Genomic DNA, 26,991 nt, shown 5'->3' with positions numbered 1-26,991 from the left:
TATTGAGAAGACATATAAACTCTGCTTGGACATAGACACATCAGTGGGAGGATACATCGGCTGCATGATGTAGTCGGTATGCCCAGAAACTGCACGCCCAGCCACTGCACGCCCAGCCAGCGCATGCCCAAGCAGCTTCTATTTGGCCAGATAAAGGGAGTTAAATGGGCACGGCACGGGCTAGAGGAGAGGTGGGCTGATGTACAGGAGGCTAAACGGATGTGCCATCGACTGGTACTAGTGGTGTCATGATTGGCCTCTTTGGAGCGGGCTCATGCGAGGTTCTCACGTGCAGTTGGCAGTAGCCGCTATCCAGCAAAACTCATGACAATGAGCAGAGTGCCAGGTGGCTAAAACACAGCAAGGTTGCGAAGTGGTGCATCTGCAAGTCATCTCAGTCAATGAATCCATCATAACTGGCTGGCCCACCCCGTGACTCCCACCAGGGGGCCTTTGACACTTTGCACGGTCTGAAACTGCTCCTAAGCTCGTACAAGTGCTAGGGTGATGTCACCAGCACTTAGTGACGAATGGAATTTGATGTAATTATGAGTGCAGATTTTTTTTTATTGAGGCTAATTGAGGGATCTGTGCCTCAGTATAAATGAAGAAGAGTGGCATTCCTGGTTAATACTTTGCACTATAGCCATGGTGCCCCAGCTTCGATTCCTGGCTATGCACAACAGCATTGTCAATTGTTATCTAAACCTGATGAGTTCAAAATTGCAGTTTGACTTTGCCTGCTATAATAATTACCTGGCACTGTGTGACAGCGCTGAGTAGACCCAGCTGGCCTGGGTGCGGTGCCGGCTTCACCCATCTCCTCCTCGGCTCTGCCAGTCGAAATTCACGAGTGGCCCGACAGGCCGCCGTGAGGCTTCACAGGGAATCTCTGTCCTGGCGACAGGGCCCCAAAAGCCACGCGCTCGAACTCGGACCCGGAGGATGACCTCGTGGAGGAGGACGAAGCGGAGTGGAGCGCACAGACGTGCCAACAAGGCGTTGAAGAGGAGAGTGTTGATGATAATGAGGAAGAGGTGAGTGGCTGTAAGTCTGTGTGTGTGTGCATGTGCCGGGTAGTGAGAGCTCGTGTTTGTTACAGTGGGTAGGTTCCAGATCAAATACAGTCAGAATCAGAATAAGAATGTATTTATTTATACGGGAGGAATCCGATGAGCTATAAAGCTCTTTTTCACAGATGTCCGTCCAATAGGGGCGGGTCAGAAAGTTACAACAACAAACGATACAAAATCACTCAGGTTATTTTTCCCCCCAGTACAAAACATGGCTTTGCTGCGTATTAGCAATGAGCCACAGCGGCTCCTGCACTCTATTAGAATGGTTCAGGAATTGCTCACATAAGAGGAATTGTCCAGACCAGAAGTCTTGAATGAAGGAGTTACCTTTGGGAGATGTCTCGTATTTTTATTCTAAATGCTGGTAATTTTTGTCGTGCATTTGTACGTATGTTTATTTACTGTTTAAAATAAACGGACCGGCTCTTACACACACACACACACACCGAAACACTGCACACAACGCGATGCATTGTGCACTATGAGGCATCATTGGTCATGTTTTTTGGCGTTATATGCACGCAACGCACACGATCCAACTGGGAAATGCTGCACGCTGACTGCGAGCTGGGAAGGGCATGCAGCACTCACTGCTGCATGTGTAGGTGCATTTTTGTTCCCATCACCTCATGCTTCCATGAGGGGTGTGGTTTGTGTAACCCGGACCCTGGGCTGGCCTCCCATCAGCCCCAATGAACTCTGGCTGACTGCACTGCACACACTGCCAGCTAGTGTGGGTTTGTCTTTGTGTGCGTGCGTGTATATGTGTGTGTGCATGTGTGGAGTGGTAGTACAGCGGTTAGTGCACTGCACTACGAACCCTGTGACTCGAGTTTGATTCCCGCTCACGGCCGACACCAGTGACGATTATCTAAACCGGTCCTGGGCCTCCCCTAGGTCGACTCAGCCACAAATAAGTACCTGGTGCGATGTGAAAACATCGCCACTGGGAAGACCAAAGCGGCCGGGCATGGTGCTGGTCACCCACCCCCTCGTATGCCTTGCCGGCCTTCATAGGTGCTCGCTAACAGCACTTGCCCTACCAGTCTGTTCAGGCTACATTGGGGATCTTTGTCTTTGCGTGGGTGGGTGTGTGGGTGTGTGGGTATACCTGTATTTGTGTCTGTGCATGTAATTGGGGAGCCCCATTGAAGGCTATCACGGAGATGCGTTGTTGTATCTGTGTCGAACTTCTTTCGCACTGGTGATGTGGCCATCGCTGGCTCCACGCGATTCTCCATCTCTCAAGGACAATATTTGTACGACTCAAATTTGTGCGTAATGTGTCATCATCAATCATCATCTTAAAACGGCCCTAAACAACAAACCTCAAAGCCAGTACACACATCATTGGCCCCAATGCATGGTGCGTTTTTGGCCACCATCGTGTCTCTTTTTGTTGTTGGAGCAATTCATGTAGCGCTAATTCTGCGTTTGGTGACCTGCATTCCCCCACTTCTCTTTCTGCACTGGCAGGATGGAGTGGGTGGAGTGAGGGCAGAGCTATGGATCCAAAGCGATAAATCGTGGAATATATCCACCAATGGTGAAATCAAGTCAATCAATATTTGGGGGAATGTTTTTTCAGGGCCTTCATTTAATAAGATTTTAAAAAAGTAAGAAAAACAACAACAACTGCCCACATTACATTAATGTGTTATGCGCACTTTGAATAGTATTATTAGGAATGCACTTTAAATTGGGAAGCCTCACTGAATCTCACTGAGTCTCGAGTGTTTGGCTTCTTGTGGGAGGAAACTGGAGACTTAAGAATCCATCGCTGTGCTCCCATCTCCTGGCCACCTGCAGCCAGCCCTGCAGCACCAAGCAGTCGCCCACTCCACCACAACCATGTGCGACCCTGGCAATTTAAAATGAAGCATTTTATCTGGGGGGGGGGGGGGGGCGGGGTGTAAATGTGTCTCTCCCCCCAGATGTCAACTGAAAGTGCAATCCTGGGGATTAAAAACGAAAATCAGAGCCAGGAGAATCCCCCAATTCCACCCCCCCCCCCAATTTCACTTGCACTCTGCTGCTGAGCTGAATGCACACATTGTGCTTTGACGTGGAATGAAACCACTCTTAACCTCCACGCAAGGTGCGATACTCATCGCAAGTTAAAAACAAATGAGTTTGTCAATTTGTTTTGTGACCCCGAATCGTAAAAATCCATCACGTCGCAAAGCGGCACGTGACCACCGCAGGCCGATTTAATATTGGTGGAATTGCTGTGCTCACATTCCCAACCGTGCAGTCCGCGGTGCCAGCGACGTTCTGCGTTGCTCTGGTTTTGCAGCTGGGACGCGCTGTTGCTGACGTATGCCTCGTCTCGATAATGTTCTGATGCCTCTGTTTACGTCTTCCAGGAAGCACCCATGCAGGAGCTCTTGGACTTCTCTGCCCTCTACAGCTGCATGCTTATCAGCTCTGTACTGGTAGGTGCACACACGCACACGCACACACACAAGGACAACCGATTGGGGCAATTATCACATACATGTAATAAATGTAAGCGCCAATACACAAGCGACTGGCCGCACGGCTCAGGAGAAGATGGTGCGGACTGTGCATGCGAGCAGTGACCGTGACAGGGTGGGACCGGAGGTGGCGACACGACACACCAGTGGAGGGATGTGAATGCAGGTGCCAAGAGCCGATCTCCTGACGTAATAAACACATTCAATAAACAATACCTCTGTGGGCGAATTTAATGACGAGTTTTAATTCTCGTAATGCTAACTCTGGGAAGTTACAGCAAGACAGAGAGAGGATTTATTATGGAAAACAATTAGCAGAATGTTCATCCTGGATAGACTACTGGAGGCGACAGTGTGTGTTTGCGAGCACCTATTTAGGCAATTATTGTGCATGTGGTGTTGATGGGGTCCAGGATCACATTTGTCTGACTGCCGCTCTCATGCACCAAGCATTTATTTTAACCCGGTCAACTTCGGGGAGTCCCAAGCCAGGTAGATAGAGGTCACTAATCAAAGTTAGGTCGTGGATCAAAGTTAGGGTTCTGGGATTAACCTGACTTTCACAAATACATACGTGCATACGTGTATCTGCATGCACATAATACATGTGTATACATAGGCACAGGCACAGGCAGATGCTGTTTGCTTAGTCCAGCTTGGCTGCCACAACAAGAGCAGTGTTTTGGTAGCAGTGAGTGATTTTTAAATAAACTTAAGCAGGCTTCTGCTGTCCACGTTAAACATAATGCAGGTGTGAGAAGTTTATTTGATGGGACTGCCTTTTGTTTGTTTGGAACTCTAGGGCTGGCAACCCTGAGCCAATATCATGAAGGACGGCTCATGCAAACTTTTATTTCTTTCTTTACGAGACTTGGCTAAGACTAGCTGATCACCCTGAACTTGGCTAACCGATGATTCACACCCAACTCGGCAGTCACTGTCCCATGCTGTGTTTGTGTTGGTTAGGGGGAGATTTTGGATTGTTTAAGTGCACACATGGGCCACAAATGTTTAAAGCAGAACTCAGAAGCAAATATATGGCAAGCGAGAAGCAGGGTGACACGTGCGTAGGGGAGGTGAGTCATTTATAGGGGCCCTGTTTCCTCTGGGCACCTTCTGCTGTCAGAAGAGATGATCCCGTGTAAGACAGAGAAACACATCCCGAACTGGAGGGAGTGGTGCTCTCTCATCTGAAGAAGGAATGGACTTCAACTTGTAAATTGTATTTGAAGAGTCTTTTACTAACTGGCCACGTGGTTCAATGGGAGAGCGAGTGACTTGCAATCAGAAGGTCGCGAGTTCAAATCCCAGTTGGAGATTGATTCAACCCATCATCTCTCTTGGGTCGATAAAATAAGTGCTGATTTGTGGGGAAGTGAACAGTGGGTGTTCTGTGGATTTACTCACCCCCTGCCGTATGAATATCGCATTTCCTCTACTGGTTTAGAGATGTAAATAGGAGATGAACACTGCCTCAATTCTCAATTGAGGAGGAAATCAGTTGGGACTTTTGAGTCTTTCGCTATAGAGCAGGCTTTGGAATAATGAAGTAATTTTTATATTTTTGATGGTGTTTTCTAGTGAAGTTAAAATGGTCTCGTGCTTTAGGCAATTGTTATTTTACATGCTTGTAAGGGTCTTATTCAGTTTTATTCGTTAAGGGATTGTGAATGGTTCAGTTATTTTACGTAAAGTGCTGTGAGGTTTTGTGTGAATGACACTGGATAAATCTACTTTTAATTTGTTACTTTATTACTTCGATTTGTAAAGTGAGTTAAGCAGCTCAATTATCAGACCTTTGTTTTGTTTGCAGTTCACATTTGTTTATTGTTACAACTCATTTTAAATACTTCCCCAGTTTACACCGCAAGGAAGCACACAGCTCCTGTTACACAATCCACACATTTGCATCCCACGTGTTCTGGCCTCGATGTGTTCTGCCAGCTCGTTTGCCACACAAAAAAATAATATGCGCTGCGTTTGTATACGAATTTAATCAATCGCCAAATCAGTGAACTCACGTAAAGTAAACACCACATCGGTCACTAACACTGGCCCACAATGGAATCGTATCTAATGGGCTGACATGTTGGGCTGTGTCCCTTCTTCAACAACAATTTCAACAAAATAAATCTAAATCACTCCACAGATTTTGGACACTTTTACAACAGTCGGCAATGCATGCCAGCTGTAGTTGAGTCTGCTGGTCAGCGTGTAGCAGCGCCATTTCCACTCCGAGTGTCAAACACACATGGCCCACCGCCGTTATGGTTGGCTTTGGTTAAATAGTGAAAGTAGATTTTCTTAAATAAGTGTAAATAAATTCGCGATGAAACTTTGTATATAAAATGTGTGCAATTTGGCCAGGGCTTGGGTGGTTACAAGCATATTTTCTTGAGAATGACATTGAAGTGAACTTTCAAGTTTATTAATGTTTCAAATCAGCACACCGTTCCAAATTTACAGCGTTCAGGCAATGGCATTCCAAATGACCACCGCTGCTGAAGAACACTCAGCGAAGCTAAATTCTGTACGGTCCATAAGCGTACGGGCTTCTGGATGCCCTTCTATTTTTGTTTTGCCCTCAACTGAAGCAATCAAAATACTGAAAATAATTATAGGAAAATATATGCCAATTCAGTAATTGGGTATTCGCATTTTTATTTGAAGAGGTGAAAAGCTAAATGTAATATGATGGGTTTTTTTGGAGCCACTGATGACCAGGCTGAGACCATCAGCTCACTGAAACTTGAGAAACCACTGAAACCATAGGTAACTGTCCAGTGTCACTACCTGGATCTCACTGGTGTTGGCTCAGAGCTATAAACCCCAGCCACTCCATTCCATTACTACTTGTGTATAAGAATGCACTTTTTAATAGAAATGGCCCTGCTGTATTAAACTTCTCACTCCATCCATCCATGACATGTCCCAGCGATAGCACATTCAACCTAATGTTGCAGAGGCTCGCGGTTGGAATCCGGCAGGCGACGCTAGTTGTTACTGCGGCTACAGTTGCCAACAAATACTTGTCGTCCGCTTCACAGTGCACGTTACTGATGCACTGACGTCATTAAACAAGGTGGCCATTTGTGTGCCAGCGTCATGATACAACATTTTCTGAAATTTGTAAAATTCGTTCGTTGGTTTTTCAGTGTCCGCTTGCCCTGGTGAGGGCGGCGCGTGTCGAGTCGGGCGGTGCACACCTCCCTCTCCCTGGCGACAGACTCCAGCTCTACATCACTATTCACTACTACTACTACACCGTACACTGCTATACACTACACTACTAGAGACAGAATCTAGCTTTTCCTGGGGAATTCCCAGGCATTCCCAGGCCAGCTGAGCGACATGGTCCCGCCAGCGTGTCCTGGGCCGGCCCCTGGATCTTTGCGAAATTTGTAAAATATTACTCGCAAATTACTCAATTGGGATTACACGTAGCAGCAATCATTGGCCCCTACTGGCAGACTGATGCTCACTGGCAGGAAAGTGCTGAGTCACCTTGTGCCACACAGGGACAGCTGCCACTTGGGGGGTCCATGGAAATGTTTGAGATTAAATGTTGTCTAAGGTGTTATGAGGTTTTGAGGCACCTAAGTGCCGTAAAATATGATGAAGATTAGAATTTTGTGTTATTAAAATACTGCGTTGAACAAGTCCCGTATTCAAGGCTCATGCAGCAGAATATTATTAGACCTTAATTGCTTGACGTGACTGAGAAACATTGTTTTGTGACACTCAACTGCTACAGCGTCTAGACAGCATGGCAGATTGAGACCCCAAAAATACACACAGACCCTGTAAATAAGCAGCGTATGGCTATAAAAGACACGTTTTTTGGAACATCTATTCCACATTTGCAGTTTGTTGATAAGCGCTGACATTTTGTAATATTAGCTCAAGTTAGTTTGTTGATGAAGGTGCATGCTGTTTAAAGTTAGGAATATAAATTCTGTAATAGCAATGTCTGTGAAAATTCTCTGACAAAAGAAAGCTCAGAGCACATTCCAATGTAAAATTTTAACTGCAGGGTTATTTTACTGCACTATTGGCTTGCTATTTGCATTCATCAACAAATATAGTAAAACAAATTGTCTTTTCCTCACATTGATACTGATTGTGTTTTCAGTGTCATGTCACGAGACATTCAAACTCTCGCAAAGCATTGTATCACCCTGTCCGCAAAAGGAGACATCACATAACAACGTATTTAATGTCTTCAAGTGACATCTTATGCACAGTAGAAGCCAGCACTTCACCCCTGCACGTGAGGGTGATGTTCTTTGCATAACAGTCAAGGCGATTAAATTTTGATTTAAAGCTTTCATGACTGCAGGGATTCATATTCTTGGTTCTTTCGGTAAAGTCACGTAGAAGGGTAAGAACCAAGAATAGTCAAGGCGATATTAATTATTCTAAGAGATGGAATTTGGCCAAAGTAATTTTAGAACCGAATTTAATGTCATGTTTTTTTGGTGTGTAGTCATTGTGTGAGATCGTGCCTATGTTGGCACTGTGGAGAGCACAGATGGTGCATCCGCCAGTCATCTTCCTTAACCCATAACACATGGGTCTTTCCCATGCTCTGTCAGCAAGCCTTTAACACTTCATGTGACCTCAAAGTCCATCCAGTCTGGCAAAAGCACTTGAATGGTGATTGGCGCCTGTTGTTATGTGCGCTTTCAAAAAAAATTGCTGCGTGCACAATATTGATAACAATATTATTACCGCTCAATAAAACATCCCAATTCAATATTCACCCAAATAAGGGCCTTAAAACACAGTGAGGCTTAAATTATATTCCTGTACTGTTACTATTATTATAAAGTGTTGCATGATGTTGATGAGGCTCTGAGAAGCCAAAACCCGTCCAGGGTTTGCCTTGCTTGAACAAATCCTGCAGGGAATTATTGGCTCAGAATGATAATTTGTGAATGTACTTAAATGGTATTTTATTTTGGCCATGAATCATAAACAATATTTTATTTTGGCGACGAAACATACGTGCTATTTTCGTTTGGCTATGAAACAGACTGATGTGGCAATGGAGTTACATATTTAATTGATGAATGACACGGACATTCCATCACAGGCATTCACACATCCTTCAAGGGCCTACACTGCTGCTAAATTCTGCTGTTATCGGTGGTGCTTGTGTCTCCTCAATCATCCGTCAGAGCGTGGCTAGACCGAACGGAATCTCGTTTTGGTTGTGTTGTATTTGGTTGAAGTTGGGCTAAGAATCAAACTTGCTTCACACATGAACTTAGTTTGACCTTAGGTGGAGCCTGCAATGTTAACCTCTAAGGAGCTCGGCAGCGTTGGCGTGAGTTCCCTTACGTAAGTGCTCGAACTCGCCCCCCTGAGACACTCGGCCATCTTGGATTTTTTTCAAATCATTACAAAATATACTTTGTGCTCTACCGTACTCAATGCAAATATAGTTACTTGTAGAGTGCGTGCCTTATTTAAAACAGCAAGTAATATAATACAAAAAACTGCATTTACCTTTAATGTTCGACCAGTTTTATTGTTTTGTATGTTTTGTTAGCAGGAGTAAAGTGCAGTGTTATGAGAAACCCATGCATACGAGGGGATAGCATTCACATTCCACAGCAGACGTGAAACCTGCACGGGGGCACTTTAAAGTAGTGAAAGAAAGTATACCGATACTTAACATTTTGTTCGAATTGCGTTCGTTATAATGCAACCTGAAGTGGCAAAATGTTACGTGAAAAATTAGCACAATAACAACAATAACCCTGTGCACGTTTGTTCAACTTTTTTGTTGGTATAAAAGGCTTTCCTTTGTACGGTGTGTGCGTGGGTTAAAGGTTAATGCCGAACGCGTGTGAAGGGCAGCAGCACTCATCCTGGCAGGGTCTCGCTACTGTGATTCCTTTTTGAAAGGTGACTCGTGTTTTTACTAATTCCTTTGCTTGATATTAAATATTTAACCCCAGTGTAATAAGTGTGGTGTTTCAGCATTGAGGCGTGTTGTTTTAACTTGTTGAGAGGTAGCCAGCAGATTCGTGAGGGGAGGAGGCTGAGTGTGAATGCATGGTGTGTGTGTGCTTCTGAGTATGTGTGCCTCTACGTATGTGTATGTCTGTACGTGTGCGTGTCTGTGTGCACATGAGTATGCAAAGTAGTGGTGTAGTAGTTAGCACGCAAGGCAATGCACATGCATAGCCACGCACATGAGTGACAGTTGGTATCGAAGCCTGGTCTGGACTTCTCGTGGATTGACTCAGCCAAAAATGGGTACCTGCTGAGGTGTCCTGTATTGATACTTTATGAGTAATGTGAAGATGAAGGTGGGTGCAGCTGTATGGTTGTGACTCTCCTACCTCACTGAGTGGTGTGCTGGTCGTAATGGTGGGTTCCTCCAGTCTCAATAAAGATTCTGATTCTGTTTGATGACAGTCCTTAACCTCACGGTCTGTCAGATTGAGGTCGATGCTTTTCATTTGTGTGTTTGTGTTGCACAGAATTTTACGGCGGTTCATTATTTTTCCATTTGTTCACAGCAAGATTAAGCATGGTTGGAATCAGTGTGTGTATGTACCTGAACGCATTTAGAAAAATATATATTTATGATAATTACATGACAAAATACAAAAACTATAATTATTTCATGGCTTGCAGTACTAACACTACGGTATATGTAATTGGTGTGTACGATTTTCATTATCATCATCATCATCCATGATCAATCCACTGCTGGAAGAAGTGCTCCCCATAAATGCAGAACAGAATTCCACGTATATTCTCTGCTCATCAGCAAAGCGAGGTCACATTTATCTTCTGAGTGTCAGACTTTACTAAATGGTTGAAGCAAGAGAAATCTAACATGCACGTGAAAGAAGCAACTGTGTTGTGAAGACATTTGGATGAAAGACCTAGGTCAGGTTATTTAAAATATATTAAATATTCTTGGTTCTTTCGGTAAAGTCACGGACTGTAGATAGAAAAGAAAGATATATATATACAACTTTTTCAATTGTCCTGTAATGCCCCTTTTTCGTATTCTTCTTCTTCTTCAAAAACAGTCAAAATAGAATCATACATTTGGCAAATAGTATAATGGAAAATCTTGTTGCCAAAATATATTATGCTGTATTTAATTTTGGTTTCAAAAGTTGGCAATATTAGGCCCACTTGTCAGAGTATGAAGCATCAGCAAGTGGGTTGAGTTGGGAATTCCTAAATATGAAGTGCCAAATTTGTAATTTAACCGTAATTGCGAAATTACTGAATGTCAAACTCTGAAAGTATTCTATAATAAAGAAAAGTAGTTGTTTTTTCCAATCACAGATTTGCAAATTCAACCATTAAATTTGACACGCTGGTATTCAGTATATAGCCTGTATAGTTTGAACGTTGTTATTGCTCACAATCAGTAGATCATAAGTTCAAATCCCTGCCAGGGTCATCTTAGCCCATAATCTCTCTGCACCAGGAGTGTGTAGAGCACCACCGAGTGAGCCAGCACGACTTTGGGGTATAGTCGAAAGTGGATATGCTGATCGTGTCCTGGACGCTGTCATAGGAAGGTAAACGTTCCACAATGATCCCTGTACTGCCATAGGAGACGAGCACTCTTCAACACTCGGCAGGACGAACGAGAGAGTTTCTACCCTGCACGTTTTCTCTGTTGTGCCTGCCCAGCGCTCCGCTCTCGTTTCGGATTGTTCTATTCGGCAGGATGCCCGACGTTTCGCGCCACGCAGGAAGTTTGTTTTTCTCTCTTGAAGAAGTTCAGTTTCGAGCTTCTTCAGATGGCTCAACAAAGTTCCCAACATGTGGCGTTAAATGGGGGCACATCATGCCGAACAACACGTGGTACAGTCCGAAGAATCGCAACCAGAGAGGGATGTAGGGACTTTGTTTTTGACCTGAACAAAGGCTGGATTGAGGACCGTCTTTAATGTGAACGATAACATTCAGATGCCGCCGACTGTGACGTCTGTCCGTTCGTCCTGCTCATAAATCACTGCCATGATTCTGATTCGTGAGATCCTATTGTAAAATCGGTTGTCTGTTGAATTGGCCGTACTACTATCTTTGGCCACCATTGGTAGTTAATGAGACTAGTTTGAAATTCCACATTCCTTTGGTGAAGACAAAACTTTCCAAATGGCATCCACTATTTCCACCAAGTTTTAGTATGCACGTCAGAAAGTTGTTTCATGCTACTGTTTCACCAGTACGGTATTCTCTGTGTTCAATATGTCCTTACATGTGTAGTATATAGAACACCACAAATCATGTTTCCGCTTGATGGACTTGCTTGTCATCTTCGTAATGTATTTTTAAATTGCCTGTAATGGGATACAAGGTAGCATCGTTAAAGAGTCGTATCGTAATGCTACACCATATGCTCAAGGACAACATTTCCAGAAAATGTTTATTTTTAACTTCATTGGACCCTTTAAAAAACACTTGGGATTTTTTTTTATTTAATGAAAAAACAAGGCGTGGAGTTAAATGTTCTCTATTTTTTTGTTTACGTAACGATGCTTCTGGGGAGTCAAAGTGGACCATGCGCTGTCTTTTGTATCTACCCATAGCCACAACGTTGCATGTTAGAACAAACAGAATCAGAGTATTTATACTGGAGGAATCCGATTATCTATGAAGCTTTTTTTCACACGGTGCAGTAGGATGTTGCACAAGTCGACGGATGGCTCAGAGGCCAGAGCAGTGATTTGGCACCGGGTTCTCGAGAGGTGTTGGTTGACGGTCGCAGCCTGGCCACCGATGATTGCACGCAGAGAGATGTGCACGCGCACGAGGACACGTGCGTGGTATAGGCACGGGTCTGGGTGTGTGGTAGAGGCACGGGTCTGGGTGTGTGGTAGAGGCACGGGTCTGGGTGTGTGGTAGAGGCACGGGTCTGGGTGTGTCGTAGAGGCACGGGTCTGAGTGTGTGGTAGAGGCACGGGTCTGGGTGTGTGGTAGAGGCACGGGTCTGTGTGTGTGGTAGAGGCACGGGTCTGTGTGTGTGGTAGAGGCACGGGTCTGATTGCGTGGTAGAGGCACGGGTCTGTGTGTGTGGTAGAGGCACGGGTCTGGGTGTGTGGTAGAGGCACGGGTCTGTGTGTGTGGTAGAGGCACGGGTCTGTGTGTGTGGTAGAGGCACGGGTATGTGTGTGTGGTAGAGGCACGGGTCTGGGTGTGTGGTAGAGGCACGGGTCTGGGTGTGTGGTAGAGGCACGGGTCTGTGTGTGTGGTAGAGGCACGGGTCTGGGTGTGTGGTAGAGGCACGGGTCTGGGTATGTGGTAGAGGCACGGGTCTGGGTGTGTGCTATAGGCACGGGTCTGGGTGTGTGGTAGAGGCACGGGTCTCGGTGTGTGGTAGAGGCACGGGTCTGTGTGTGTGGTAGAGGCACGGGTCTGAGTCAGTGGTAGAGGCACGGGTCTGGGTGCGTGGTAGAGGCACGGGTCTGGGTGTGTGGTAGAGGCACGGGTCTGTGTGTGTGGTAGAGGCACGGGTCTGTGTGTGTGGTAGAGGCACGGGTCTGGGTGCGTGGTAGAGGCACGGGTCTGGGTGTGTGGTAGAGGCACGGGTCTGGGTGTGTGGTAGAGGCACGGGTCTGAGTGTGTGGTAGAGGCACGGGTCTGGGTGTGTGGTAGAGGCACGGGTCTGTGTGTGTGGTAGAGGCACGGGTCTGGGTGCGTGGTAGAGGCACGGGTCTGGGTGTGTGGTAGAGGCACGGGTCTGGGTGTGTGGTAGAGGCACGGGTCTGGGTGTGTGGTAGAGGCACGGGTCTGGGTGTGTCGTAGAGGCACGGGTCTGAGTGTGTGGTAGAGGCACGGGTCTGGGTGCGTGGTAGAGGCACGGGTCTGAGTGTGTGGTAGAGGCACGGGTCTGGGTGTGTGGTAGAGGCACGGGTCTGGGTGTGTGGTAGAGGCACGGGTCTGGGTGTGTGGTAGAGGCACCGGTCTGAGTGCGGCTTAAACACGCCCCCTCGTTTTGGACTCCACGTTAGGGCATGATTGCCTGACAACCGGTGCCGCAGAGTTTGCCAAATCAATAATCCGCGGTGTTTGCTCTGTAAATATTGGACGCTATTGTTTTGAGACGTGCTATTTATTTATTTATTTTCTCCCAGGGAAATATTCTGTTTCGTGCGCCCGTCCAACTTGTGAAGCTCACGCGGCAGATTAGCCGGCTCCCAGCGGGAGCACCTTGACATTCCGTTATCCTTCTTCATTTGACAGTTGTTCGTCTACGCTCAATCGCGTGCATTTCCACCGGTTTTGAAATGCCCATTTTCAGGGTCGTACATTACAAAGACAGAACGACGAAGAGTTGTTATTGTGGATGAAATAGATTTGTTGACTGTTAAAGGGGGTGCAACGGAGGTTAAATTCACTCGATGCAGACCACCAGAAAGCTTCTTGAACGTCCACCCGGGGTTGATTTGATCCAGAAGTTAGTTTGGCTGCATGGAAAATAGTCATTCCTGTTGGGCTTGTAGGCAAGCCCCGTGTTAGGGTTTTTATTATTACTTTCACGTCATTTTCACAGAGAAGACAGCCCAAGTCTCGTCGCTATCCAATATTTTTCGCGGAGAATTACATAAGCGAATGTTCTAAAGCTCCCGACATGATTTTATTTTCATCGCTTTTTTTGTCTTTTTCCCCCCTAAACTTATTCCAGTTGTGCTCATGGGCGTTGTGACGTGACACGAAGGAATTTACATTTGGAGCTCTCGTACAAAAGAGAGAAGAGTCTTTTCACATTTCCTCAGTTGTTTATTATCCACACTCAGGGTGTTGCGCTACCGGAAGGCAAACGGATATTTGATTTAGCCCTCAGATCTGAGAGAATGCTGAATTATGTCAAAGCCTGATTTAACACGATGAACATATCACATTTCGTTGAACAATCTGAAACCATCAGTCTCGTCCGTACCGAGTGGCTCTTTAAGCATACACTTTAAAGCCACGCCTGTTCCCCGGCACGGTATGTGTGTCAGCATCAAAATAATATTTTGTCATTAAATATATTTTTCGTCAGACAGCCTCGGACGCATAGCCGTGGTAAGAACCGACTCATTGACGCCATTTATTTTGTGGATTGTGTCTGGCCTTAATTGGCTAGGGTGCACATTAACGGGAAGTTATTTTCCATCAGTGTAAAGGGTTGCTTTATTTATGTAAAACATTTTTTAACAGGTAAGGCCCACTGAGCAATTAGCGCTTTTTCACAAATGAAAGCTCAATGAAGTGGCTTATATTGTGGAAATGTATACCAGGCAAATACTTTAAACGCATGTCTCTAAATGTGTGGGGATAAACCCGGAGGACCCGGAGAAAAATTTACGCGACCACTGGGAGAACATGAAAAGGCGTCAGGGTCAGGATCAGGCCTACGACTTCCTGTATACCAGGCGAGGTAGTTAACATCTCGCCACTCGTGGCACCCTTTATAAATTGAAACAGTGGTTGTGGGTCTAATTCCGCAGTAGGGCAGAGTGTGGGAGAGAATCTTGACAGAGTGGTGAGATCCATAAGCTTAACTTAAAAGTGTTCTCACATCCGTGATGCGAGCTTAACCAGTCTTATTTAGCAGGATCCTGTCCATGCTTTTTTATTCTTCGCGATTTATAGAAAAAAAATTAAATGTGTTGACTGCTGTCTCGTCCTCAGTAAAGTCTCTACTTCCACAAATGTATCTTCACATTAGCCACAAGAATAAACAATTTCAAGATATAATCCTGCAACAGCAGCTTTAATTCTAATTGCAATAACTTTATAATCACAATAACATTATAATTGGAGTATAATGACTCGCCTGCCATGCAATCCAATGCATAGTCGTGATTTCAGTTCTTTATATATCATTGTGATAACAAAGGTGAAATTGTAGTTGTTGCTGTGCGTGCACATGAGCCAGACGAAAGAAGAAGTTCGTGATGAAAGTAGTTGAGCTCTGTCGCATTGCGGGGGTCACGTGAACGCGTGACGACACCGGGCACGGTGTGCGGGGGGCAGCTTGCCTTTTGGAGCATCTCATAATGCGGGGAATGTGGCATTTGTTACGTTTTCCTATTTGTGACAACGTCGGCGAGACCGTTTTAAACTGCCGAGAACTTTTTTTGAGCGAGAGCCGTTTCCATTGAAAGGGTCTCAACTTTGAGCCAGGGGCAGGTGGGGGCCCTCGGGCTCACACGGGGCAAAGTGGCACCCGTGCCTGGGCCACAGCGACGCTGAGTTGGCCTCGTTTATAAACCACAAGTCCTGCTCTGATGCACACCCGTTAGCGAGCAGTTGGCGATCAATGCACAAGGCCAGTCCTGTACGCTTGTAAATAGTGACACATCGCACCGAGGGCGCTGAGTTTTGTGTAATTTACGTGAGAATGTTAAGGTATTTTCAGTGACATACTTCAGCATTTCCCCCCCCCCCCCCCATACAGCATCAACATTCAGCGAGTCAATCATCGGTGTTTTTATATAGAGATTGTATTTGTTTCTGCAGGAGGGGGGCGGTGAGCTGCTAGACTATTTAATTAGCGTACGGATGTTACACAGTACAGATGGGAGTGATAATCGTGGTTTCGTCGGTTGTACACGTTACAGGAATAGGAAACCCGTTGAAAACACAAAACAAAAGCACGACTACATTCTTTCTACGAACGAAAATAAAGGGTGGAAAAAAAAATCTGTAATTTAACAAAGCAAACACAATCAGAAACCAGGGACTTGAAGTGTGATCCAAAGAGACTGGAGGTCGTGCTTTTCTGACGATTATGTATGACAGCTACATACGTTTTGTGTTTATATACGTTTATTATTAAAACAACGACATTTACCATTTATATCGTGACATTCTGGGGAAGTACAAGGAGGCACACCGGGGAACGACTCGCAAGGGGCACAGCACAAACTCACCCACGGCAGGTCTCCCTCGGGGGAATATTGGCACTAAAGCGCTCCTCAGCAACGTAAACACGTATATCGTCTTTGTATATATCACTCTAGATACACACATTACACATTCGTCTCCCTGGAACCTGAGTCACGTGTACACAAGTTGAAGAACTGATTTATAAAATGTATTTTGGTGCAGGAATTGATAACCAATGGAAACAATCTTCTGTGAATGTTCCACTCTTTACCAAAGAGCCCCATCACGTTCAGCTTTGCAAACGGTAAGGTGTTCAGTCATGTTGTGTACATATGGACGAGGGCAAAGCACAGGTAAACAAACAACACATTGGACACTCAGTGGTGAATGAGCCGTGACCATCACAACACCTGGAGGGTTGCGTGATATGACGATTCCATGACGCATCATACGATTATAGGTGCATCGTAATCATGTCGCTATACCGTGATTTTCGTTTCTCAAAATATTTACGAAATTGAAGAACTTTGAAGACGTGTTTTTTTTTAAACCATACTGGAAGTACAGCAGAGCGCAAACACAATACGGTTGTGAAATACAACTTGTCTAGTGATGGGAACGCGCTATTGTGATACGTGGACACTGCGCGACACGTGATATCGCGTCCGCCCTACGCACTTGACGCCCTCTCGTAGTCAAGGGCTGCTGCGAGCATTCAGGAGACAACGACTCGGAAGCCGCCAAACAACGTCCCACCCTTCCCTCTGTATCGAACCCACGCAAGTGCCTTTCAGAACCTCGAACCACCTATCAAGGCAGGACACATGTCATCTTGCCTGCAACGTGTGAACACAACGTACATCGTACCGGAGTGCGTGAAGCGTCTCGCCTCGGTACATTTGGATGCAAATGAGATGTGTGCAACTTTGACACAACAGAGGCAAGTTTTGAAAGTGTATATTAACGAGCTAACTATATCACAAGGAAAAAGTCTAACAACAGTATTAAACATTGGTCACGTGCGATTATAATTGTTATTAACCAAATCACCAAAAGAAGACTTTAGTACGTGTCCAGGTATTCGAGTGAAAGGATAAGACCAACAATCCGATGTTGGTAAAAACCTATTCGGAAAGGTGTCTACAGTATTCGATCCTGTAGATTTTACCTCAGGAGTGAGAGGAAATTGAATACAATGCTCTCTATATATATTCTGAGCCCTAACCTGCAATGTAGAGGAGGTTAGAGCTACACTTGCACCAGGAGCAGCGCTGCCAGGGGTTCGATGCAATTTGGGATTTGCCTTTGACTTGCAGCGCGGCAAGCCAAACATACCTCAAACATCACAACTCTGCCTAATAATTGTACCACAACATCAATCATTCATTAGCAGCGGGTGGAATTTACAATTACAAGATCAACACGAGCAGTGCTAAAGCACACACAGGCTGCGGCACGTGCGTGTGTCGGGGTGCTCCGTGTGTCGTGGTGCTCCGTGTGTCGGGGTGCTCCGTGTGTCGGGGTGCTCCGTGTGTCGGGGTCAACGTGTGTCGGGGTCAACGTGTGTCGGGGTCAACGTGTGTCCGGGTGCTCCGTGTGTCGGGGTGCTCCGTGTGTCGGGGTCAACGTGTGTCGGGGTCAACGTGTGTCCGGGTGCTCCGTGTGTCGGCGTCAACGTGTGTCCGGGTGCTCCGTGTGTCCGGGTGCTCCGTGTGTCGTGGTGCTCCGTGTGTCGGGGTCAACGTGTGTCGGGGTCAACGTGTGTCCGGGTGCTCCGTGTGTCGGGGTCAACGCGTGTCAGGGTGCAGCGTGTCGGGGTGTTCCGTGTGTCGGAGTGTTCCGTATGTCGGGATGTTCCGTGTGTCGTGGTGCTCCGTGTGTCGGGGTCAATGCGTGTCCGGGTGCTCCGTGTGTCGGGGTCAACGCGTGTCGGGGTCAACGCGTGTCGGGGTGCAACACGCGCGCCGCTGGGATGCGTGTGGGGGTGTTTGGGGAATGGAGCGGTGGCGTAGCGGTTAGCGCCGCGCTGCGCTACGAACTCTACCACCCGAGTTTGTTTCCCGCTCACGGCCAACACCAGTGACGATTAATCAGAACTGGTCCTGGGCCTCCCCTAGGTCTACTCAGCATAAATTAGTATCTGGTGCGGTGTGTAATCATCGCCACTAGAGAGACAAAGGTGGCCGGGCGTGGTGCTGGCCACCAACCCCCTCGTGTGCCGTGCCGGCCTTCACAGGTGCTCGCTAGCAGCACTTGCCCCAACAGTCTGTTGATTGACTGGGACACAAACTGAGATCCCGCGAGGTGTTTGCAGCGTCAGCAATATGGGGCACCAAGGCCACCAGCAGTGGCCCGATGCTGCACCACCAAGCCCATGTCGTGGTGTCATTGCGGTCTTATAAGCAGGGTGGCTGCGATGTAATTTCACACGATACTATACACGATTAAATATCACGGCAAATATGTTTATATCACTTTCCCTTAATTCCGTATTTGTGTTTCACATTTTTATCGTTTACTTTTTTTGCTTTGAAGCACTTGGAGTATGAACTAAGATCGCTTAAAAGTCAACCGGCTGCAGTTCGCTCATCATACGCCTACAATGAGTCTTGGAACTTTACAATATTACGTTTATAGTCGCATTCTGTCAAATAATCATGACATTATTTAATTGTAATGCTGTCACTTTTTCCGACAAAGCACTAGTTTTAAAATATATTTTTAGAACCCCAATTATCGATGTATAGTGAACTTTAAATATTGTTATTTCACAAATATTTGGTCAGGAGGGTAATATTTAATCAAGGATAATCACGATATGACAATGTTTAGCAAAATGGTTGATTCGCAAGTGGAACTTCTGTCGTGCAATATATATTGTCGTGCTGCATATCACTCAGACCCTATGAATAAGCAGAGAAGTCTCCTTTATACATATGTCGAGAGATATAGAGATACATTGTCTGCCTTTATATCATCTTACTAACATGGTGCTTGATAGCAATTTTTGCACTCAGTCTATTCAATGCGATGTTTGTGTGGGCTCACGTGTCTGTACGTGCGCGCACCTGTGCGTGTCACTGTGTGCGTCTGTGCGTGTCCCTGCGGGTGTCTGTGTGCGGCGCGCGTGTCTCTTGCAGGGAGACGAAGCTGCCTTCCAGACGTATTACCGGCAGCAGCGCCGAGAGCAAGTGCAGCTCGTCAGCCAGCCTCCCTGCAGCTCGGTGAGACGTCGACGACGATGCGTTCACACAAAGAGCCAGAGAGACGAAAATCCGCCGTGTTGTCGAAATAGGCCATCGTCGCAAGTGGCGTGAGTGAGCGCCTGTTAAGACTGGCGCGGTGCAGGTGAAGGTGGTGTGGCCAGCACCCTGCCCGGCCAGCTTTGTCTCACCCGTGCTAATGCTTTACACGTTGCACCAGCTACTCATTTCAGGTTAAGTTGACCTCAGACAGACCCAGGACCAATTCAGATATGAATTGTCACTTGATGTTAGCCGTGGCTGGGAATCGAACTCGGGTCGTCAGTTTCGTAGTGCAGTGCCCCAGCACTCCCCACCCTAACCAACAATTTCCACTACACTGCACGACCATGACATGTATCAAGGCCACACTTTCACTATTTTAAAGGTCGTGATTGGATTTTCGTGTTTATATGTAAACACCAGTTGTTATGCTTGCTTAGTAGTTGTGCCGTTTTTCTATAATACTGTGCAGACTCAATCATTCTCTCACCTCTAAATATTTGCTGGAAGGGCATGCATTCCCTTCGGTGAACAGGGTGCAAGATTAATCTCAGGCTTTACTGACAAATCATTATTTGCAGCCCTCTGCAGACCTATGTTTTTCATTGAAGTTTGCAAGCAACATATTTTTTTATGCTTGAAACAGTTTAGCACTTTATGGCGGTTAGAAAAGCATGCGATGAATAAGCAATGCCAATAAAATGTAAAACCTTCTGTAAAACGTGCTGCTGTTATGGATTATATTTAGTCAATTTGATATAAAACATTTGTGTGGTACAATTTAGCACGAGTTCTGTTTCTGGTGTAGAGTACATTCCGCATTTATTTCATTTTCATGGCAGAGTGCCAAGTTGACTTCGCATTGAGCATAGGCACACATGGCCCTACCCATGCAACTCACACACACACACATTTTCACAAAACACACACTTCATATAAAAACACACCGCTACCCTGTTGCCTGCTACTGAGTTTGAAGCTACACGTTCTGTTAGAATTGCTACAAAAGATCAGGATGTTTGCACAATCTATGCTATTTTATGATCCTAATCATAACTGTCGAAAGTCCTTGAAAATCCCTCTGTATACATTAAAACTCCACATTCTAAGACAGGTTTCAAGCGTGTTTTTGCTGCTCCTGAATGTAATGTAGTGCGTAGAAAACCACGTGTATCCACATAATTAAAATTGTAGATGTTAGATGCATTAATCGGTAAGATAAAGATTACTGCTGTTTTTTGCTAATAAAGAAAAGCAGTGCAATTTAATGAAGTATTGTTTTCCCAAGACTGTAAATCTATAGAGTGAACTTCAAACAATGGTGCCAATTAACGTTTGTAAAGTGTGTATGTTTTGTTGTTGTTGTTGTGCAGACACAAACTTTGGACAGCTACAGGAAATACTTCAACCAGATTGTGGGGTGGGTGTTCAGTGCACCTACATCCACGCTCAACACACAGGACAAATCGGCACAAGCGCAGTGCATTGTGGGAGTGGGGCAAACCACCTCAGAGGGTATATCAGCCCCATGTCTCTGGGGGTTTGTGGGTATGGATCAGAGGGCTGGACGCTAAGCAGCTCAAACAACAGTTTGTTGGCATTTGGGCGGAGTTGCAGTTCCTCGGAGCCCCGAGTACCTCCTCAGTAGTCTGCAGTCCGCCCAGCGCCGGCTGCCAGGGCACTCGCTCTCACTCCCCTTCGGGACCATTTCTCTCTCTCTCACAGCTGCGCTCATCACGTCCCTGCACTGGCTTACAGTTCCGACCCACGTTGAGTTTTAGGATTCTCCGAGCGGTGTTCAAGGCTTTCAATGGGCTCGCACCACCATACGCGCAGCAGCTGCTTCAGTCACGCACTCCACCGTGACCTCGAGATCCGCGGGCCGTGCCCCCACTACTGGCGTGAGCACGGCGCCGGGGTGGCCACGGGGCTGCTGTCTGCACGCTGCCCAGGCTCCGGAGTTCCCATGACGGTCGGGAACTCACACGAGATGGAGACTTTTAGGTCCCGGCTGAAAATCCCAGCACCTGTCTGACGCGGCGGCCTCCTATCTCTCTGGTTCTCTACCTGGTCTCTTGAGTTTTTCTCTCCCCAGTTACCTATCACTCATTCCTTCCTCATTTACCTGCATGGCGCTCCGAGATACATTGTTTAAGGGCGCCTTATAAATCCATATTCTTCTTAGGTGTCTGAAACAGATTCTGGGAACTTCACGGCAAGATAGGATAAGCGATGCATAACACCGAGAAGAGGACGTGGTAGGTTAGTATTGCGGGCGTGATGAGGTAGGGTGGGGACACGTACGCAGGATGGAGAAGGGCCAGTTACGGAGACAGGCGTGAGAATGGTCTACACGAGTCCAGCGAGCAAGGGGAAGACCTGGGAGCAGGAGGTGAGACACTTTCAAGGCGGTGGTCTCTGTGGGCAATAAACTGCGTATGTTGAAAGGCACGTGCTTATCATAACATTGTCATGCCGACAACAACACTGGTCTGCAATTGGCAACACAGGCTTTATTATGACCACACATCGGTCTGTTAAAACAAGTCGCCATTTCGAAGTGAATCCGTTCACATCGTAACAACACAGACCTGCTCGCAAAGCCACTGAGTCATGCAGACCCAGGTTTGACTCTGGGCCGTTCTATAAAGAGCCCAATAAATACTGTTCACGTAAAAACGACAGATAAGCTATCCCCGTGGATTTCTGAGTGCACATGGGCCCACTGTGTTGCCCATCTAGGCCGTGGCAGCTCTTTCCAACGAGCTTGCCAAGGTGGTGAAACAGACGGCACGGCACACGTTCAAGCTGTTCTGTGCGCGGCCTGTGAGCGCTGCGCTGTGAACCCCCGGTGTGCACTAAAGTACATAAGCAAAATCCTCATTTTGAGACTCGGTGAGGCTTTTTTCTATTTTAAAGTACAGATGAAATAAATGAAAGATTCGCAATCATAAAACCGCTGTTTAAAACAGTGTTTTTCCATGAACACTGCGAGCTGGTTTCTCATAGTATTGCGACTCTCGAATTATCTCTGTGAGCCTCAGGCATTACCAGTTCACCATCAATATCCTATAGGTGCCTTGAGCTGGCTCTCAGAGCCACAGACATTAAAGATGAATCCTAAAATTCTGAATAGTACTTTAGTCTGGCTCTCTAAGCCTCGGCCATTAACAATGAATTCTAAAAGTGCCTGATCATGGCTCTTTAAACACGACCGTGTTACTCGTGGTTTATAGATATATGTGACTCATATACAAGTTGTGCTCTCGTTTATTTAAAAAGATGAAACAAATTAAAACGTGGTAATGTCACAGAAGGGCACATGCCATTGTTTTTCTGAAAACGGATTCAGCGTATTAACGTAGATGGTGTCAACAACATTAGGCTCATTATCTGATTTACCACTTACAAGGCCGTGGTGGGGCCAGGTTAAGGATGTTGGATGTCATGCTATGTATGGAGATATACAGTATTATACTGTGCACTGGCAGGTTGTGGTCACCTCACAGTTCTCTCCATGGAGAGGTGAGATGACGGTGAAAATGAAGGGAGAACGTCAGCTCCGAGAGATCTTTTCTATTCACCAAACGTTGCCTCAGAGTGCAGGCGTTTCATACTCATGTGTTCACAGCTCATGGGCGGTCTGGCATCAAAGGTCGTGCGAGAATTATTCATCGCAGAAGCAATGCGTGGGAAGAATTTTTTTTGCTAAACGTGAAAATCATGATGCATATAGCTGCCAACATTACCCGATGAGAATGTGGGTTAACACCCATGTGGGAGACGGCACGCTCCAAAGAGAGAGAAATGCTTTGCACCTGGCCTGCTGGGTTTACCACGGCTGCTATTGTGTTGTAGCGCTGGTGCCTGCTATTAATTATCACGCTCTCCATCTCGTAGGAAGGCGTTGCCCCAGTTCTGTCATTAAAAGTTGGCAGGTATATTTGTCCGTGATTTTTTGTTCTCCCTACTTTTATTTTCGTTTTTTTTCAACCATCAGTTATATCCCCATTGCATGAACGCGTATTGCAAGAATCCTCCATTTTGGTTGCCCCTAAAAAGACACAACAAACATGGCCGCCTATTTAGGGAACAACCCCAAAGCAACACGACAGACCTGCTGTCCCCTTCAAGGATCTTACTGACACTCTCCTCACGTGTTCATTTATTGCCTCCGACCATGAATAACCACCCACACCTGAGCTTGGCCGAATTAAACGCGTAAAGATTTTTGATGGTGCATTTTTATGTTGCTCACGAGAATGGGAAACGAAAACATACTTCAATGTAATACTCAGGCGTGCCATTATAGTACTCCGGTTAGCTTTAAATTTGTGTAAGATACCCCAGGACACATATAAGACATACCGATAATGTATTTTGCATTGCATGTTTAAGAGTTGCATTGCATTTTAAACACTTGGGGAGAGGCTAATCTTCCTTGTTTTCATGAACAGAATATTTTAATTGTCTCTAGTCTGTCCTAGAGTCATAGCTGAGCCAGTATACCTCAATGATTTCGTAAGCAGGTTGGTCAAGAACTAGATTGTAGTACGCAAGCCACTATTGGCAACTGCAATGTACAATGGTTTAGCTGAATCATCAGAATCGGAATCTTTATTTATCCTGGAGGAGTTTCAGCTGAACGCTAACTCGGAGAACAATATTCGCGATGAAATTTGTCCAGTAGAAACGACATTTCGCTTTGACACTGCATCAAGCATCCTTCGGCTCACGATGGCTGCAATGCGTTTGCTGTGCTGTGCGTGTGGACGTGGGACCGAGCAGGTTCTTCGTGGTGGAGGAGCGAGTGCTGTGCAGCACGCGGGGACTGGTGGAGCGGCTGCACCTTCTCGAGCTCTGGGACTCGGCCCTGACCCGCGTGCTCGCAGCGGTCCGCACGCTCGCTGTATGTGCGCACGGTGCCCCGCCGCCGCTCATTACCCCACGTGTCTCGCGATCCCCGCTACACAACGCTGTCGCTCGTTTCAAAGAGATGCTCACGCAAATGTACGCAGGCTAAACGTCGTTCGTCATTGGAACCCATTAGCACGGTTGGCGACGTATGGTACGATGCGAAAGCAGTTCAACACGTGTGTGTGTGTGTGTGTGTATGTGTGTTGAACTTCTTTCGCACCGTACGTAGCCAACCGTGCTAAGAGGAGGTGCGGGGGAAGGACAACAAACTAGACACAACGAGCAGTTCTAAAGATTTGAGTTTCAATTTAGATTAAAAAGTGCATCATGCATACAGAATAAGTTTGATAGGGATGTGATGAATTTCCAAGTCTCTTGCAATAATGACCTGATGAGTGTCATTTAAAATGATAAACGTCTCCGTTACACCATAAAGAGAAATGAGTCTGCGTGCATGCAAACAAATCTGAAACGCGTTCAACAGATGTTTAATCTTGAGATCTGGATGGCCGATCAAAATGGAGTCATCTGCCACAGAATCCCACCCAGCCTCTGTGAAATCAGTCGAGACTGTTTCAGTGTGTGAGAATGGGAGGGTGTAAAATGTTCCGACGAGCTTGTTTCAGCGCGTTTCACTTCTGTGGCCACCTTAGCAGTGTAACACGAAACACTCGTGAGCTCACAAGTCATCATGAAATCTGCCTCCCACAACAAACCAGCACTTCCCTCAGAAAGAGAAAATGCAATGCTCTTTGCACGTATTTCGTCATCATGCTCGATATTCACCAAAGAATATGGCGTGCGTGCGTGTGCACAGCCTCTTGTCCGTATGGGTACGGCACGTGGAAGTGTGAATATTGCCGTTGACTTACTTGTGCTCTCTCAGCAGACTTGCAGCAGTGAGCCGGAGCTGGTGCGAGGCCTTAAGGAGCTCCTCATCTCTTTCGCTGACACCATGCAGGCGAGCCGTCGCCCCGCAGCGCCGGCCCTGGCCTTTGGGGGAGATCTGGCACCTCCTGCTTACCCAGCAACACGAGTCGCTAACTTGCCTTCGTCTCACCTCTTCAACGCTCACTGAAAATCCCAACTTTTTATTTCCCCCCCCCAAAACCCAAACCCATATTTTACTTTCGTTCCCAATGTTTACGTACGAGGGTACCCTAAATGTAATACCTCCTATTTTTCTCGATAACTGTTTATTCAACGGACAAACATTTTTCGACATTCGTTCGTAGGAATATATTTGCATTATTTTAATCGTACCATCGTGAAATCAGGATGAGAGCAATTCTGTCTCGGTAATATAACTTCATTAGAATATCATAAAAGCCCAAACCATAGTCACGAACACCATCCTGTTGAGCGGTGTTGTGTTAAAAATGCGGCAAATGTAAGCTGCCCCTTCACGGGGCCGGGAGTGCATTTCAGTTGGTAATCGAGTGTTGTGTTTTGCTGATTGCAAATTGTCGATGATGGCATTGAGTTCTTAGACGGCCTTTGTGCGCTGTAGTTACCGATCTAAAGTTGTGGTCGCTCCACGCTTGCTGTTTTTGCAGTGTGTTGCTGAATAGGTAGTGAATCAGAATCTCTGTTTATCCTGGAGGAATCTGATGAGCTATGAAGCTTTTTTTCACAGATGTCCAGTGGCTGACGGGGTTCAGAAAGTGACATCACCAAATTAATACAATAAAGGATACTAGAGTAAGATGTTAAGCAAGTCACAAAAAATATATATACATATAAACGTAAATGAAGCATGGACGTACAAACTGCACTTGTACATAAATTCCAAGTGCAAGCTTGGGCCAGGCAGCACAACAACAATGGTGTAAGAGCACACCAAGACATCACAGTGCCAGGACTCCATGGCAGTGGTTGTGTTGCAGGGTCTCGGAGTCCCCGTGCAGCAGCTGCTGTTGCTGCTGCACGACTTCCGTGCGCAGTACGGCGAGGCTCTGCACGCCAAGTGGGCGGCCGCCTTCCAGTGAGTGTGGCCTCGCGCGATGCGATCGCACCGCCGCCACTCCGCCTTCTTCTTCTCCTCGCATCTGGTGGAGTGAATAGCAAAGTTAAGAACTATATCCCAAGTTAAAACTATGTAAACTATAAACTTTTTTTTCCAGGCAAGGCCCACTGAGCTATGTAGCTCTCAATTCTTGACTTAAAGCTTTCGTGACTGCAGGAATTAATATTCTTTGGGTCTTTCGGTAAAGTTACGTAGATAGGTTTATTTGAATATGTAGCTTTCTTTTCAGAAGCGACCTGGCCACCATGATAGCTCAACGAAGTGGCTTATCGCGTGGAAATGTACAGCAGGCGAATACTCTAAATGTGTGTTGATTCTAAATGTGGAGGAAAAAAACGGAGGACCCGCAAACTCTGAATATAGAGCAGCAGGCATCAGGGTCGGGA

General features: G+C 46.2%; 1 protein-coding gene across 7 annotated transcripts in view; it reads left to right on the top strand.

Annotated features, from left to right (window-relative positions):
- Positions 1-26,991, top strand: part of LOC144935214 (exocyst complex component 6B-like) — an 85,828-nt gene that overhangs the window by 27,468 nt on the left and 31,369 nt on the right. For 6 of the 7 annotated variants that reach the window (XM_078861731.1, XM_078861734.1, XM_078861733.1 and 3 more), the window contains exons 8-14: positions 908-1,037; positions 3,443-3,511; positions 19,558-19,641; positions 21,036-21,082; positions 24,451-24,571; positions 25,466-25,540; positions 26,466-26,563. In XM_078861731.1, the coding sequence (XP_078717857.1) occupies positions 908-1,037; positions 3,443-3,511; positions 19,558-19,641; positions 21,036-21,082; positions 24,451-24,571; positions 25,466-25,540; positions 26,466-26,563 (624 nt within the window). The remainder of the gene's footprint in view (positions 1-907; positions 1,038-3,442; positions 3,512-19,557; positions 19,642-21,035; positions 21,083-24,450; positions 24,572-25,465; positions 25,541-26,465; positions 26,564-26,991) is intronic. The other variant, XM_078861729.1, reaches the window with a different exon arrangement.

This window comes from Lampetra fluviatilis, chromosome 12, assembly GCF_964198595.1.
Source record: "Lampetra fluviatilis chromosome 12, kcLamFluv1.1, whole genome shotgun sequence".
Classification (NCBI taxonomy): domain Eukaryota; kingdom Metazoa; phylum Chordata; class Hyperoartia; order Petromyzontiformes; family Petromyzontidae; genus Lampetra; species Lampetra fluviatilis.
The sequence above is the reverse complement of the archived record's forward strand: the minus strand, read 5'-3'. Positions and strand labels throughout refer to the sequence as shown.